This window comes from Oncorhynchus kisutch, unplaced genomic scaffold (genome assembly GCF_002021735.2).
Source record: "Oncorhynchus kisutch isolate 150728-3 unplaced genomic scaffold, Okis_V2 scaffold1495, whole genome shotgun sequence".
Classification (NCBI taxonomy): domain Eukaryota; kingdom Metazoa; phylum Chordata; class Actinopteri; order Salmoniformes; family Salmonidae; genus Oncorhynchus; species Oncorhynchus kisutch.
In genome coordinates this window covers 14815-31653 of record NW_022263440.1, presented here as the reverse complement: position 1 = coordinate 31653, position 16839 = coordinate 14815, and the positions used below count along the sequence as shown (strand labels likewise).

The 16839-nt window shown below is 45.1% G+C and overlaps 1 protein-coding gene across 1 annotated transcript; it reads right to left on the bottom strand.

Annotated features, from left to right (window-relative positions):
* Positions 1 to 9024: 9024 nt before the first annotated feature.
* On the bottom strand, positions 9025 to 11591 carry LOC116366472 (uncharacterized). Its single transcript, XM_031818577.1, has 4 exons — positions 11260 to 11591; positions 11106 to 11164; positions 9278 to 11010; positions 9025 to 9095 (listed from the first exon to the last, which is right to left on the bottom strand). The coding sequence occupies exons 1-3, from the start codon at positions 11280 to 11282 to the stop codon at positions 9443 to 9445; spliced, it is 1650 nt and encodes a 549-aa protein (XP_031674437.1). The 5' UTR covers positions 11283 to 11591; the 3' UTR covers positions 9025 to 9095; positions 9278 to 9442.
* Between the last annotated feature and the right edge of the window lie 5248 nt (positions 11592 to 16839).

Below are 16839 nucleotides of genomic sequence, written 5' to 3'. Positions count from 1 at the left end.
TCGAGCTTGATGACGAGTTTGGAGGGTACTATGGTGTTAAATGCTGTAGTCAATGAACAACAGTCTTACATAGGTATTCCTCTTGTCCAGATGGGACAGGGCAGTGTGTAGTGTGATGGCGATTGCATCGTCAGTGGACCTATTGGGGCGTGGGTCTAGGTGTGGGTCTAGGGTATCAGGTAGGGTGGAGGTGATATGGTCCTTGACTAGTCTCTCAAAGCTCTCTCAAAGTCATTTGATTCAGTTACCTTAGCTCTTGGGAACAGGAACAATGGTGGCCATCTTGAAGGATGTGAGGACAACAGACTGGGATAGGGATTGGTTGAATATGTCCATAAACACACCAGCCAGCTGGTCTGCGCATGCTCTGAGGACGCGGCTAGGGATGCCGTCTGGGCCGGCAGCCTTGTGAGGGTTAACATGTTTAAATGTTTTACTCACGTTGGCCACGGAGATGGAGAGCCCACAGGCTTTGGTAGCGGGCTGTGTCAGTGGTGCTGTATTGTCCTCAAAGCGAGCAAAGAAGTTGTTTAATTTGTCTGGGAGCAAGACGTTGTTGTCCATGACGATGCTGGTTTTCTTTTTGTAATCTGTGATTGAGTGTAGACCCTGCCACATACGTCTCGCGTTTGAGCTGTTGAATTGCAACTCTTTGTCTCTATACTGACACTTTGCTTGTTTGATAGCCTTGGGGCGGGAATAGCTACACTGTTTGATTTCGGTCGTGTTTCCGGTCACCTTGCCATGATTAAAAGCAGTGGTTCGTGCATTCGGTTTCGCGCGAATGCTGCCACCAATCCACGATTTCTGGTTGGGGAAGGTTTTAATGGTCACAAAGGGTATGACATCTCCGATTCACTTGCTAATAAACTCGCTCACCGAGTCAGCATATACATCAATTGAATTGACCTGAGTACAGGCGTTTCCTGGAGCAACAAAATGGAGTCATGGTTAAATATGGTCAGAAAAAGGATATGAGTTCCTGTATGTTGTTGTGGTTACACCATGAGTCGTTAATCATAAGGCATACACCCCCGCCCTTCTTCTTACCAGACAGATGTTTGTTTCTGTCGGGACGAGGCGTAAAGAAACCGGGTGGCTGCACCGACTCTGACAACATATCCCGAGTGAGCCATGTTTCCGTGAAACAGAGAATGTTCCAATCTCTGATGTCTCTGGAAGGCAACTTGTACCCTAATTTCGTCCACCTTGTTGTCCAGAGATTGGACATTGGTGAGTAATATGCTCGGAAGCGGTGGATGGTGTGCTCGCCTTCTGAGTCTGACCAGTAGGCCACTCTGTCTGTCTCTCTTGCCGCGACCGCGTTGTTTTGGATCGGTCTCTTGGATAAGATCGCATGTCCAGGGTGGAGGTCCGAACAAAGAATCCGCTTCGGGAAAGACGTATTCCTGGTTGTAATGATGGTAAGGTAACATTGCTTTTATATCCAATAGTTCTTCCCGGCTGTATGTAATAACACTTGAGATTTTCTGGGCTAACTATATCCGAAATAATACATTAAAAAAACAAATAACTGTATAGTTTTCTAAGGAAAACTTCATCTTGGTATTGTGCTCCTCAAGGTAAGGAAAAGACAACCTACAGACATTGTTCAAATTGCATCTGTAATGACTAACTTCTGTTTTATTTCCTAGAGAAAGAGGTTACAGGAGTTCTGGCTCTTCCAGAATGGAAGTTGAGCAGGGACCACCAAGTGGCAGCTAACCACAGGATCAACTCAGACCAGCCTCTAGTACTGCTGGATCAGGCCATAGTAAAGCTACCCACAGAATGATTGGATCCAACAACCAGAGACGGTCCCTCAGAGGCTCTACACCAAGTTTTATCCAGCCAGCCCCAAGGGGCTCTGGATCTTCCCTCAGCATCTGATTCACTTCAGCCCAGACAAGGGTTTGAGGACTCACTCCAAGAATAGCTATCATAGCCTCTCTGGCTCTATAGCCAGTGGAACCTCTCTCAGACAGAACAAGCATCACACCATGGCCAGCATAACCTCTGGTCAAAGTGTCACCAACCCCACTGCAGTGAAGCCAGTTTCAAGTTGGGAGACAAAGAGAATCCAGCCCAACAACTCAATCTAGCTGCTCTGGATCAGTTCAGAAAGTGGAAGCTACAAGTCCAGAGGCGAAACCCCCATATAAAACTGCTAGGGTCTGTTAGGTTTCAAGGTATTTTCTTCTGTAGAGCTGCCTCTGTCTATAGTCATATGAAACCCTCTACTGGTGTATCTATTCCTAACAGCTATGGCTCTACTCCGAGTGGAACAAGATTTTCTACCTCCAGCCAACCCAACTAAGTCCTTGTCCAGACTCAGAATAGAGGAGCCACCAGCCGCAGCTGCTACGCACCCCCCCTCCCTCGCCCACTATGTCCAGAACCTCACCTGTTATGGCCATCTATCCTGGTTTCAAGTGGACCAATGGAAGTTTCTGTCTGCCAGTCTCCAGCCTCTTCACTTTTGCCCAGGCTGACAGTTTTTCAACCTACATACAGAAAGCCCCTGCCACCATCCAGAAGTAAAGTGGCTCTAAACCTGCCCCCAAGTTTGGCCTGTGCTGATATCAGCACAGCTATACTCCCAATGCAGTGAAGTCCAACCCTAGGTCTGCCAGCGGCCCTACCCAAAGCCTCTCCTCTATAAGCTATGGCCTTACCCAGTGTGGGACTAGCAGTGGCACCCCCACCACCCCTCAACGCTTCGCCCTGGCCACCATCCACAACATCTCCGAATACTACGGTGGAGCTTGTGTCTGTCGTCTCGAAGTAGTGCCTCCTCCCCTAGCCACTCCAAACCCAGCTCTTCAAGTGTCAGCAAGCCACAGCCAAACCACACTGCACCTGCCAAGCAGAAAGCCCCAGCCCCAGCATTACCTATTAGTTGTGGTATTAGTAAACACAATTGGCCCAGCGTCGTCCAGGTTAGGGGAGTGTTTGGCTGGGGTAGGCCATCATTGTAAATAAGAATTTGTTCTTAACTGACTTGCTTAATTAAATAAATGTAAAATAAAATGAAATAAAAAGTAGCCTTACCCAGTGTGGGACTAGCAGTGGCACCCCCACCACCCCTCAACGCTTCGCCCTGGCCACCATCCACAACATCTCCGAATACTACGGTGGAGCTTGTGTCTGTCGTCTCGAAGTAGTGCCTCCTCCCCTAGCCACTCCAAACCCAGCTCTTCAAGTGTCAGCAAGCCACAGCCAAACCACACTGCACCTGCCAAGCAGAAAGCCCCAGCCCCAGCATTACCTATTAGTTGTGGTATTAGTAAACACAATTGGCCCAGCGTCGTCCAGGTTAGGGGAGTGTTTGGCTGGGGTAGGCCATCATTGTAAATAAGAATTTGTTCTTAACTGACTTGCTTAATTAAATAAATGTAAAATAAAATGAAATAAAAAGTAGCCTTACCCAGTGTGGGACTAGCAGTGGCACCCCCACCACCCCTCAACGCTTCGCCCTGGCCACCATCCACAACATCTCCGAATACTACGGTGGAGCTTGTGTCTGTCGTCTCGAAGTAGTGCCTCCTCCCCTAGCCACTCCAAACCCAGCTCTTCAAGTGTCAGCAAGCCACAGCCAAACCACACTGCACCTGCCAAGCAGAAAGCCCCAGCCCCAGCATTACCTATTAGTTGTGGTATTAGTAAACACAATTGGCCCAGCGTCGTCCGGGTTAGGGGAGTGTTTGGCTGGGGTAGGCCATCATTGTAAATAAGAATTTGTTCTTAACTGACTTGCTTAATTAAATAAATGTAAAATAAAATGAAATAACAAGTAGAACACCAGACCAGAACATTTCTGACCTGCAGGAAATGAATGCAAATTAGAAAGAATTGTTTATTTCCTTTTGTTTATTGTCTATTCCATTTGCTTTGGCAGTGTAAACATATGTTTCCCATGCCAATAAAGCCCTTTGAATTCAATTGAAAGTGTGTGTGAGAGAGAGATGTACGTTGTATGCTTATGATGAAATATCATGGGTGAAGCAGATTGTTGAATGGCCTGACGAATAGAGAAGAGAGTGTTGTCTCCCATTAGAGAGAACAGAAGAGTCACCTCCATCCTTTGTTGATTAATAGAACTCATTTTCAGTATGATTTAAGACACCTTTCTCCTCTTCCTGCAAATCTACCCTCTGTCTAAAGGTCCTGTCAACAAGATCGTTTCTGCTGATGCCAATGAAAGATTTATTTGTATATTTTATTTACATTTCTGTATTCTGCGTGAACGTTATTTTTCTCTTTATTTTCTTTATGAATGTTGCCAGGCATTATGGAAAAAGAGAGGAAAGGAAACAGCTCCTAAAAAATGATGTCTGTGCCTCCACTTCCTCTGGCAGGAAATAGCATCTTTGATTTGAGCCACCACACATGGATGGTCAATGCATGCGAGGTGATGCTCTCTCTCTCTGTTTATTTTACTGTGACAAACTGGTGTGCCTTAGTCATTCACCTCAGTGTAAAAGACAAATGTGTCAACAATATTATAACATCTAAAACCCAAGGGAACATTCTGAATCTAGGCAGACATGGGATCTGGGTTTGTACTTTTGGGAATATTTTATTAGTTCCACTGAGCCAAGCACAGCTGAAGACATGGAATGATTTTTAATACTATCTGAATCCAGGCTGGTTAGCAGTGCCATGTGTCTGATAAGACGTGAGGGTGAAAGTGTGACATTGTGACAGATATCCTCATCATGGATAGGGGGCCTGATGGCACACACTGGCTCCTCCTGCTCACACACTTCCAGCAGGGGACAGTAATGATCCCCATCAGATTGACTCCTGCTCATTTTGAAACATGGAGCTGAGCTCAGTAACAGGAATGTTTGGCCTGATACCGACGAGACGGCCTTTCGGGAGGTCAGAGAACTGGCAAAGTGGTACCAGAAACACCTCTCCCTCAACTTGAGCAAGACTAAGTAGCTGATCGTGGACTACAGGATAAAGCGGGCCGAACAAGCCCCCATTAACGGGCCTGTAATGGAGCAGGTCGAGAGTTAAGTACCTTGGTGTCCACGTCGCCAATGAACTCTCAAGGATCAGTTCAGAAAGTGGAAGCTACAAGTCCAGAGGCGAAACCCCCATATAAAACTGCTAGGGTCTGTTAGGTTTCAAGGTATTTTCTTCTGTAGAGCTGCCTCTGTCTATAGTCATATGAAACCCTCTACTGGTGTATCTATTCCTAACAGCTATGGCTCTACTCCGAGTGGAACAAGATTTTCTACCTCCAGCCAACCCAACTAAGTCCTTGTCCAGACTCAGAATAGAGGAGCCACCAGCCGCAGCTGCTACGCACCCCCCCTCCCTCGCCCACTATGTCCAGAACCTCACCTGTTATGGCCATCTATCCTGGTTTCAAGTGGACCAATGGAAGTTTCTGTCTGCCAGTCTCCAGCCTCTTCACTTTTGCCCAGGCTGACAGTTTTTCAACCTACATACAGAAAGCCCCTGCCACCATCCAGAAGTAAAGTGGCTCTAAACCTGCCCCCAAGTTTGGCCTGTGCTGATATCAGCACAGCTATACTCCCAATGCAGTGAAGTCCAACCCTAGGTCTGCCAGCGGCCCTACCCAAAGCCTCTCCTCTATAAGCTATGGCCTTACCCAGTGTGGGACTAGCAGTGGCACCCCCACCACCCCTCAACGCTTCGCCCTGGCCACCATCCACAACATCTCCGAATACTACGGTGGAGCTTGTGTCTGTCGTCTCGAAGTAGTGCCTCCTCCCCTAGCCACTCCAAACCCAGCTCTTCAAGTGTCAGCAAGCCACAGCCAAACCACACTGCACCTGCCAAGCAGAAAGCCCCAGCCCCAGCATTACCTATTAGTTGTGGTATTAGTAAACACAATTGGCCCAGCGTCGTCCAGGTTAGGGGAGTGTTTGGCTGGGGTAGGCCATCATTGTAAATAAGAATTTGTTCTTAACTGACTTGCTTAATTAAATAAATGTAAAATAAAATGAAATAAAAAGTAGCCTTACCCAGTGTGGGACTAGCAGTGGCACCCCCACCACCCCTCAACGCTTCGCCCTGGCCACCATCCACAACATCTCCGAAAACTACGGTGGAGCTTGTGTCTGTCGTCTCGAAGTAGTGCCTCCTCCCCTAGCCACTCCAAACCCAGCTCTTCAAGTGTCAGCAAGCCACAGCCAAACCACACTGCACCTGCCAAGCAGAAAGCCCCAGCCCCAGCATTACCTATTAGTTGTGGTATTAGTAAACACAATTGGCCCAGCGTCGTCCAGGTTAGGGGAGTGTTTGGCTGGGGTAGGCCATCATTGTAAATAAGAATTTGTTCTTAACTGACTTGCTTAATTAAATAAATGTAAAATAAAATGAAATAAAAAGTAGCCTTACCCAGTGTGGGACTAGCAGTGGCACCCCCACCACCCCTCAACGCTTCGCCCTGGCCACCATCCACAACATCTCCGAATACTACGGTGGAGCTTGTGTCTGTCGTCTCGAAGTAGTGCCTCCTCCCCTAGCCACTCCAAACCCAGCTCTTCAAGTGTCAGCAAGCCACAGCCAAACCACACTGCACCTGCCAAGCAGAAAGCCCCAGCCCCAGCATTACCTATTAGTTGTGGTATTAGTAAACACAATTGGCCCAGCGTCGTCCAGGTTAGGGGAGTGTTTGGCTGGGGTAGGCCATCATTGTAAATAAGAATTTGTTCTTAACTGACTTGCTTAATTAAATAAATGTAAAATAAAATGAAATAAAAAGTAGCCTTACCCAGTGTGGGACTAGCAGTGGCACCCCCACCACCCCTCAACGCTTCGCCCTGGCCACCATCCACAACATCTCCGAATACTACGGTGGAGCTTGTGTCTGTCGTCTCGAAGTAGTGCCTCCTCCCCTAGCCACTCCAAACCCAGCTCTTCAAGTGTCAGCAAGCCACAGCCAAACCACACTGCACCTGCCAAGCAGAAAGCCCCAGCCCCAGCATTACCTATTAGTTGTGGTATTAGTAAACACAATTGGCCCAGCGTCGTCCGGGTTAGGGGAGTGTTTGGCTGGGGTAGGCCATCATTGTAAATAAGAATTTGTTCTTAACTGACTTGCTTAATTAAATAAATGTAAAATAAAATGAAATAACAAGTAGAACACCAGACCAGAACATTTCTGACCTGCAGGAAATGAATGCAAATTAGAAAGAATTGTTTATTTCCTTTTGTTTATTGTCTATTCCATTTGCTTTGGCAGTGTAAACATATGTTTCCCATGCCAATAAAGCCCTTTGAATTCAATTGAAAGTGTGTGTGAGAGAGAGATGTACGTTGTATGCTTATGATGAAATATCATGGGTGAAGCAGATTGTTGAATGGCCTGACGAATAGAGAAGAGAGTGTTGTCTCCCATTAGAGAGAACAGAAGAGTCACCTCCATCCTTTGTTGATTAATAGAACTCATTTTCAGTATGATTTAAGACACCTTTCTCCTCTTCCTGCAAATCTACCCTCTGTCTAAAGGTCCTGTCAACAAGATCGTTTCTGCTGATGCCAATGAAAGATTTATTTGTATATTTTATTTACATTTCTGTATTCTGCGTGAACGTTATTTTTCTCTTTATTTTCTTTATGAATGTTGCCAGGCATTATGGAAAAAGAGAGGAAAGGAAACAGCTCCTAAAAAATGATGTCTGTGCCTCCACTTCCTCTGGCAGGAAATAGCATCTTTGATTTGAGCCACCACACATGGATGGTCAATGCATGCGAGGTGATGCTCTCTCTCTCTGTTTATTTTACTGTGACAAACTGGTGTGCCTTAGTCATTCACCTCAGTGTAAAAGACAAATGTGTCAACAATATTATAACATCTAAAACCCAAGGGAACATTCTGAATCTAGGCAGACATGGGATCTGGGTTTGTACTTTTGGGAATATTTTATTAGTTCCACTGAGCCAAGCACAGCTGAAGACATGGAATGATTTTTAATACTATCTGAATCCAGGCTGGTTAGCAGTGCCATGTGTCTGATAAGACGTGAGGGTGAAAGTGTGACATTGTGACAGATATCCTCATCATGGATAGGGGGCCTGATGGCACACACTGGCTCCTCCTGCTCACACACTTCCAGCAGGGGACAGTAATGATCCCCATCAGATTGACTCCTGCTCATTTTGAAACATGGAGCTGAGCTCAGTAACAGGAATGTTTGGCCTGATACCGACGAGACGGCCTTTCGGGAGGTCAGAGAACTGGCAAAGTGGTACCAGAAACACCTCTCCCTCAACTTGAGCAAGACTAAGTAGCTGATCGTGGACTACAGGATAAAGCGGGCCGAACAAGCCCCCATTAACGGGCCTGTAATGGAGCAGGTCGAGAGTTAAGTACCTTGGTGTCCACGTCGCCAATGAACTCTCAAGGGTCAAACATACCAAGACAGTCGTGAAGAGGGTACGACTACACCCCCCCCAAGAGACTAACAAGAATTGGCATGGGTCCCCAGAAGGTTTTACAGCAGCACCATCAAGAGCATCCTGATCGGTTGCAGTCCAAGTTAAACTTCTGCACGGTAAGCGGTTCCAGATTGCCAGGTCTAGGACCAAAAGGCTCCTCAACAGCTTAATGGCATCTCAAGCTTTAAGACTGCTGAAAAATTCATTTTAATAAATGAAAGGGGCTTGCAAGTAAACATTATGCAAAATTCACACTTGTAGTCAGCGTATGTGACAAGTAGTTTGTCATTTGGAAAAAACATTCATTTACTATTTTGGAGAGGGGGGGGGGGGTTAATGAAATACTTCAGAGAACTTTCAGGAGGGTTTAGTGAGATAGAAAGCAAGTGCATTAGAGTCACCATTAATATTAAGGGCATCAGGCCCAAAACTCTGATTCAGGCTCATTGATTGCAGAGGTCCAGTGATGCAAAAGATCCTGTCAAATGCCAGAGAGCCAACATTTCTTCTACTGGAAGAAGCAACCTAACTACCACAACACTGACATCCCTTTGAAGGCATTCAAAACATTTGTCTGAAAACAATTAAATAGATAAAGACTAATATGTATTAGTAAATTTTATTTAAAACAATTGAAGTAGAGAAGTCCTGACAACACTTCCAGGTCACAGCACCTAGAAGACAAAAAGATTAGTAACAAGCATACATGAAAGCAAAGACAGGTGCCAAGGCTGCATTTACACAGGCAGCCAAATTCTGATCTTTTGACTAAGCCAATCGCAAAAAAGATCAATGAACTGCCTATGTAAACCTAAACAGCCCAAATGGCATAAAAATAGAGAAACTGAAATCTCACCTCAACTGGTGGCTACAGATCCCACTTCATCATGTTCTGGACTCCCCTAAAGCTCTGGACTCAATTTAGGTTGTGCTAGGGCCTTTCTGCTTGGCAGATAGTGGTTTGGCTGTGGCTTGCTGACACTTGAAGAGCTGGGTTGAGTGGCTAGGGGAGGCACTACTCCTACCGAGTAGGGTCTTTGAGCCGGTGGATTGTAGATCCGCCGTACAATTCTGGGATGCTGTGCATGATGGTCAGGGCAAAGCGGCGAGGGTTGATCGAGCTGGCACTGCTGGTCCTGCTCTGGGTAGGGCCATAGCTGCTAGACAAGAGGCTCTGGGTGGGACGTCTGGCAGAGCTAGTGTTGGACTTCACTGCATTGAACAAATAGCTGGGCTGATAGCGTTGACTGGGGACAGGTTTAAAGCCACTTGGCTTCTGGGCTGTGGCAGGAGCATTCTGGATGAATGTTGAAGAACTGGCAGCCTGGGTAGAACTGAAGAGGCTGGAGACTGGCCCACTACTGGCAGCATAGCTGGGCTGGTAGCTCCCCCACTGAGCAGACATTTGTCCGTACTTCCCTTGGGCAGGTTTTGCAAGGAGATTCTGGCTGTATGTTGAACCCCTTCCACCTTGGTTAAAGGTAAACAGGCTTTGGCTTGGTGTTGCACCAAGGTCAGAGCCAGGCTTGTAGGCGCCATAGGAGTTTCCACTAGCTGTAGAGCTGGGGCGAAAAAGACTGGCGCGAGAGGCCAGGCTAGAAGTGGGCATGCCGCGACTTGAGGTAGAGGATCCATCTATTCTCTGGCCAGAGGTTTGGGCATATTGATTGGAAGTTGAAACACTTCTACTGGCAGAGTTGCTCTGGTATTGCATGACATCTTGGGAGAAGCTAGGCTTGTAGCTGTTTGTTGCACTCCCACCTTCAGTAGAACCTGGTCTAAATGAAGTTTGTGAAGAACCACTTGAGGGAACTTCACGGTCGGGAGTGGAAATTGACCGGGCAGAGATCTCCATTGGTCCCTTGAAAGCCAGGGAAGGGAGGCTGCTCCCTTGCTTCAGGTCCTGGACATAGTGGGTGAGGGAGGTGGTGTGGGTGGCAGTTTGACCATAGAGGCTGGGGGCTCCTCTACTCAGAGTCTGGACAAGGCCTTGGTTGGGTTGTCTGGAGGTGGAGAACTTGAATTCACTCTGGGTAGAGCCATAGTTAGGAATAGATGGTTTCAGGTTAGAGGCAGTTCTACTCTGGACATTAAACACAACATCAGGATTCTGGACTAGTCCAGAGCTGCCGGAGTGAGGCTGTACAGTACGGAGAGTGTTGGCCTGGATTCTCTTTACCTCCCAACTTGAAACTGGCCTTAATGCACTGGGGTCAGTGACACTTTGACCATAGGTTCTGCTGGCCTTGGTTTGATGCTTGTTGTGGGTGACAGAGGATCCACTGGCTATAGAACCAGAGAGGCTAATGTCAGTATTCTTGGCACGGGTCCTCTTACCCTTTGTCTGGGCGGAGGTAAAGCTGCTGGGGATAGATCCAGAGCCCCTTGGGGCTGGCTGGAGGGAGCTTGGAGCAAAGCCTCCGAGTGTGTTGTATCCAGTCCCGCGGTAAGTAGCTTCACTCTGGACCGAACCAGAAGTGTGAGAGGCTGGTCTGAATTGATCCTGGGGATAGCTGCCACCTGTTTGCCTCTGCTCAACTTCCATTCTGGAAGAGCCAGAAAACCCATAGCCTCTTACTCTCTGGGCATCTAAACAGAAGGTTATAGAAAGAAAGTTATAGATTCAGTGCCAAACTTGAAGGTTGGTCTGACAAAAGTGACAACGGTTTGTGTTCATGCCTTACCACGTGGAGCCCATGTAAAACTTGAGTGTTCTGCAAACAATGAGCAAAGGAACACAATCCTGTCAAGAAAAGAAGTTGCCATTACACATCAACATTCCAAATACAAGCAGCAACCTTGCAGTTGACCTGAAACACATTGGTCAAAGAACCTTACCCCAAATTAATTCCAAAAGCCATCTCAAAGCCTTAAACCACCAACAGCCCAGACAAAGCAATTAGTAGCTCAGTGCCTTACTGCCATGCTTAGTTGACATACCAGCTTGGTGTGTATTTATTGCCTGAACCTGCAGTTGCCATCCAATCACTGGCTTATTGATTGATCATTCTCAGCTGTATGTCTTTGTGGAGCGGACAGATTTTAAAACAACCAAGGTGAGGACAGAGGACGCGAAGAGTTAAGGAAAGACATTTGAAATTCACACAAAGAGGGCTAACGTTATGACACCACAGTGACATGCAGATGAACATGATCAATCAATCAATCAAACAGTGATGACAACTGGCTGTTCAGGCTATAAATATACACTCAGCTGATATATCAACAACTCAAGGCAGTAAGGCAGCGTTTACACAGGCAGCACAATTCTGATCTTGTTTTTCACTAATTAGTCTTTTGACAAATCAGATCTGCTCTGAAAAAGAGCTGATTTGAAAAGATCTGATGTGATTGGTCAAAAGACAAATGAGTAACAAAAGGATCTGAATTGGTCTGCCTGTGTAAAAGCAGCCTAAGTTAGCGAGCTGGCAGCTATTGCGTTGTCTCCTCTGTGGGTTCTGTAGAACTTCATTTAAATATAAAAGTGTTTCATATCTACTGAAAAGTTGCTGCTTGTGAAATATGTTGTGTAATTTCTCTCTTGGCTTTTACGTGATTTAACTTGTACAATGTATTCTCTTGACAGGGGATTTGTTTGTTTTGTTCATTGTTTGCAAAAATTCAAATCAAATTTTATTGGTCACGTACACATTGTTAGCAGATGTTAATGCGAGTGTAGCGAAATGCTTGTGCTTCTAGTTCCGACTATGCAGTCAAATCTAACTAGTAATCTAACAATTTCAACTACCTTATACAAAAACAACTACCTTATACACACAAATACACACAAATGTAAAGGGATGAATAAGAAACAAAAATGAATGGGAAGTCATTGACACCGTACGAAACATATACACGGTGTCCAATACCACTCAATTCGGCGTCGTTTCAATCAAGGTTGATTGCATATGCCATATGGCAAATGCCAAGTGTAGCACTCCAAAAATCCAACAGATGGCGAGTGCGCTCCACTGTGATTTTTCATATTGCAAATGTAACACAAGTCAAGACCCAAGAGTAAAATTTTTAAAAATTGAACATTTTTTTCAAAAACGTATCACCCCCTTAAAAAAGTGCTTTCTGGACTGTTTTTTGAAATTCTTTAGATTTTGTGTCAATTACACATGTGTAAGACCTGTATGAATAAACTTTTGTCAAATTTCATTATCATTTTTTTTGTTAACTTGTCCATAGGGCATAGTTTTTTGTTCATTTGCAATATGATTTCATAGGAAGTCAAAAGTCACTGTTTTATTTTGTTTGCCAAATGCCATAAGAAATGTCCAAATGCAATATTAAAGATTTGAAAGTGGCAAATCAGGATGTTATGTCCATTTGCCATGTACGATAAATGGAAGTCGGTTTACAAACCCAAAAGTCAGTGAACCATGTCCAAAAGGCATTTATACTGCCAAAATAATATATAGCACTATGTTAAGCCTTGAATCAACCTAGATGGTCTATTTGTCATGTATGATGAGGGAGAAGTGGGACTGTTGTTTTTTAATGATTTTTTTTTAAACGTCCAAAATGACAAGGAGCACGGGTGGGGGGTGCCCCCTACCCAACCGTGGACCCCTTGCTACCCCGTAATGGCATTAAAAACCATTTTTCCAATCACCAGGTGCACGGCTGTGCATTTGCAGTATGTTTCAATGTGCATTTACCATCACAAATTTGTGATGCCCATGTTTCAATGGGCATTTACCATCGCAAATTTGTCATGCTCAAAAATACTGCAGAAATGCTAAATTGACTGGCCTTATGAACTCGGGATGGCCGGGCAGTGATAGTGGTTCCTCTCCATCGCTCGTTGTGTTGATTTCATCACGTCCATTTGGTGAATTTTTTTCACTGTTGAATCATGTTGCAAATGCACTGTGCATTGAGAATATGGAAATGCCACCGCAGGCTCTGTGTGTTTTTAAGCACCGCACTTTGTCACTCCATCCTTGCTGTGTGTGTGTGTGTGTGTGTGTGTGTGTGTGTGTGTGTGTGTGTGTGTGTGTGTGTGTGTGTGTGTGTGTGTGTGTGTGTGTGTGTGTGTGTGTGTGTGTGTGTGTGTGTGTGTGTGTGTGTGTGTGTGTTTGTGTGTGTCAGTGTGAGAGAGCTTTTCATTGACATCTGTTGGGAGGAATGACTGATTTACAGTTCATGAGGATTACCTAGTCACACATATGAAGTTTTGGAAAGATGTGACTTTTGTAATGCTTCGAAACAGACACTGTGACCCCAATTAAAGGCACTTCTGGTTGGCACAGGAAGCTAAAAGTAAACACATATCCTCATTTGAGTAGGCTTTTACAGAATCCTGAGTTTTAAGTCTATACATTAAGAACTGACTGATTTACACAGGGTTGAATGCACTATTTCTCACAAACTGCAGGTTGGGTATGGCAAGACAATTTTGGGGTGATTTTAACCACTTCCGGTTGCTCCAGGAAGCTTAGAATCAACACAGGTAGTCCTCATAGTGGCCTGATGGATTGTCATGGAAGACAGGTTCATAAGACATTCATAACCCACATGGGCTTCAGGTTGAATTTAGTGGTGCAGGCAATGTATTACTATGGGGAGAGAAGTCATTGAAAACTGTTTGACGTAAACACCTTCTTTTAACTTTTAAGGGTTAATGCCACATGGTCAAGTTTAGGCTTGCACCGATCGGGAGGACCTCAGGAATGTTCCCAAGGTAGAATTGTGCTTCTAACCCTAACTGTTCTCCCGCAGTCACCCAAAAGCCTCTGCAATTTAGGGCCAGGCTTCATTATGAGCTCAGACCGAGCAAGCTACGGTCTAGCGGGGCATCTTGTTGAACTCGGCACAGCCTAGAGATTATGGTAATGCCATTGCAGGCTCTGAGTGTCTTTAAGCACCGCACTTTGTCACTCCATCCTTGCTGCGTGTGTGTGTGACAGAGCTTTTCTTTGACATCTGTTGGGAGAAATGACTGATTTACAGTTCATGAGGGTTGCCTAATAACCAATATGAAGTTTTGAAAAGATCAGACCTTTTTAACCCTTCGAAACAGCACCTATGACAACATTTTACGGCACTTCCGGTTTACGCAGGAAGCTGAAAGTAAACACATATCCTCCTTGGGGTAGGCACTTATATAATATTGAGTTTTAAGTCTTTATGTTAAGAACTGACTTATTTACAGAGGGTTGAATGAGTGTGTGTTATTTCAGAAAATCACAGAAAATCACAGAAATCTCGCATAGCTCGGAAACACAATTCAAAAAGATTTGTCTGAACAAGCTGCAACTGGATCTGTAACTTAAAAAGAAGAAAAAAAACAATTTGACATTGTACGATTTCTCTTAAATTACGATAGATAAATGGCTGGTTCTTTTTTTATTGACACCGTAGGTTCATTTACTTTGATGTGAAGTGTAGAAATTATTGCTCTATTTTCATTTTTGACCTTTAATCCCGTGGAGGCCTGGACGCCATCTTGTTCGGGGCCAACTGCCCATTATGCCAAACCTATGCTCACCAAGTTTCGTCTTCGAAGTCTTTTCCATTTAGGAGATAAGGCCATGTCGTGATTGGTGATGTTTTGTACATTTGCAATATGATTCTACTCGCCCTCTTGTGGTATTTACCGGGACAGTGGAAAAATGACCAAAATGTGAAAGTTTTATTAAACGAAAACCGAATGTCCGAGAGACTTCGTTTGATGACTTACTGGAAGATCCGGCCCTGCTGCACGGCCCGACGCTGTCCGCCAATTTTAGAAATGTTGTCGGACGTCTAGTAAGGGACCGTACATTTGCAAAGTGGACTTTCTCACTAACCATATGGCAAATGTCAAAATGTTCCCTTAAGGTATGTGAAGTCCAACCCTAGGTCTGCCGGCGGCCCTACCCAAAGCCTCTCCTCTAGAAGCTATGGCCTTACCCAGTGTGGGACTAGCAGTGGCACCCCCACCACCCCTCAACGCTTCGCCCTGGCCACCATCCACAACATCTCCGAATACTACGGTGGAGCTTGTGTCTGTCGTCTCGAAGTAGTGCCTCCTCCCCTAGCCACTCCAAACCCAGCTCTTCAAGTGTCAGCAAGCCACAGCCAAACCACACTGCACCTGCCAAGCAGAAAGCCCCAGCCCCAGCATTACCTATTAGTTGTGGTATTAGTAAACACAATTGGCCCAGCGTCGTCCGGGTTAGGGGAGTGTTTGGCTGGGGTAGGCCATCATTGTAAATAAGAATTTGTTCTTAACTGACTTGCTTAATTAAATAAATGTAAAATAAAATGAAATAACAAGTAGAACACCAGACCAGAACATTTCTGACCTGCAGGAAATGAATGCAAATTAGAAAGAATTGTTTATTTCCTTTTGTTTATTGTCTATTCCATTTGCTTTGGCAGTGTAAACATATGTTTCCCATGCCAATAAAGCCCTTTGAATTCAATTGAAAGTGTGTGTGAGAGAGAGATGTACGTTGTATGCTTATGATGAAATATCATGGGTGAAGCAGATTGTTGAATGGCCTGACGAATAGAGAAGAGAGTGTTGTCTCCCATTAGAGAGAACAGAAGAGTCACCTCCATCCTTTGTTGATTAATAGAACTCATTTTCAGTATGATTTAAGACACCTTTCTCCTCTTCCTGCAAATCTACCCTCTGTCTAAAGGTCCTGTCAACAAGATCGTTTCTGCTGATGCCAATGAAAGATTTATTTGTATATTTTATTTACATTTCTGTATTCTGCGTGAACGTTATTTTTCTCTTTATTTTCTTTATGAATGTTGCCAGGCATTATGGAAAAAGAGAGGAAAGGAAACAGCTCCTAAAAAATGATGTCTGTGCCTCCACTTCCTCTGGCAGGAAATAGCATCTTTGATTTGAGCCACCACACATGGATGGTCAATGCATGCGAGGTGATGCTCTCTCTCTCTGTTTATTTTACTGTGACAAACTGGTGTGCCTTAGTCATTCACCTCAGTGTAAAAGACAAATGTGTCAACAATATTATAACATCTAAAACCCAAGGGAACATTCTGAATCTAGGCAGACATGGGATCTGGGTTTGTACTTTTGGGAATATTTTATTAGTTCCACTGAGCCAAGCACAGCTGAAGACATGGAATGATTTTTAATACTATCTGAATCCAGGCTGGTTAGCAGTGCCATGTGTCTGATAAGACGTGAGGGTGAAAGTGTGACATTGTGACAGATATCCTCATCATGGATAGGGGGCCTGATGGCACACACTGGCTCCTCCTGCTCACACACTTCCAGCAGGGGACAGTAATGATCCCCATCAGATTGACTCCTGCTCATTTTGAAACATGGAGCTGAGCTCAGTAACAGGAATGTTTGGCCTGATACCGACGAGACGGCCTTTCGGGAGGTCAGAGAACTGGCAAAGTGGTACCAGAAACACCTCTCCCTCAACTTGAGCAAGACTA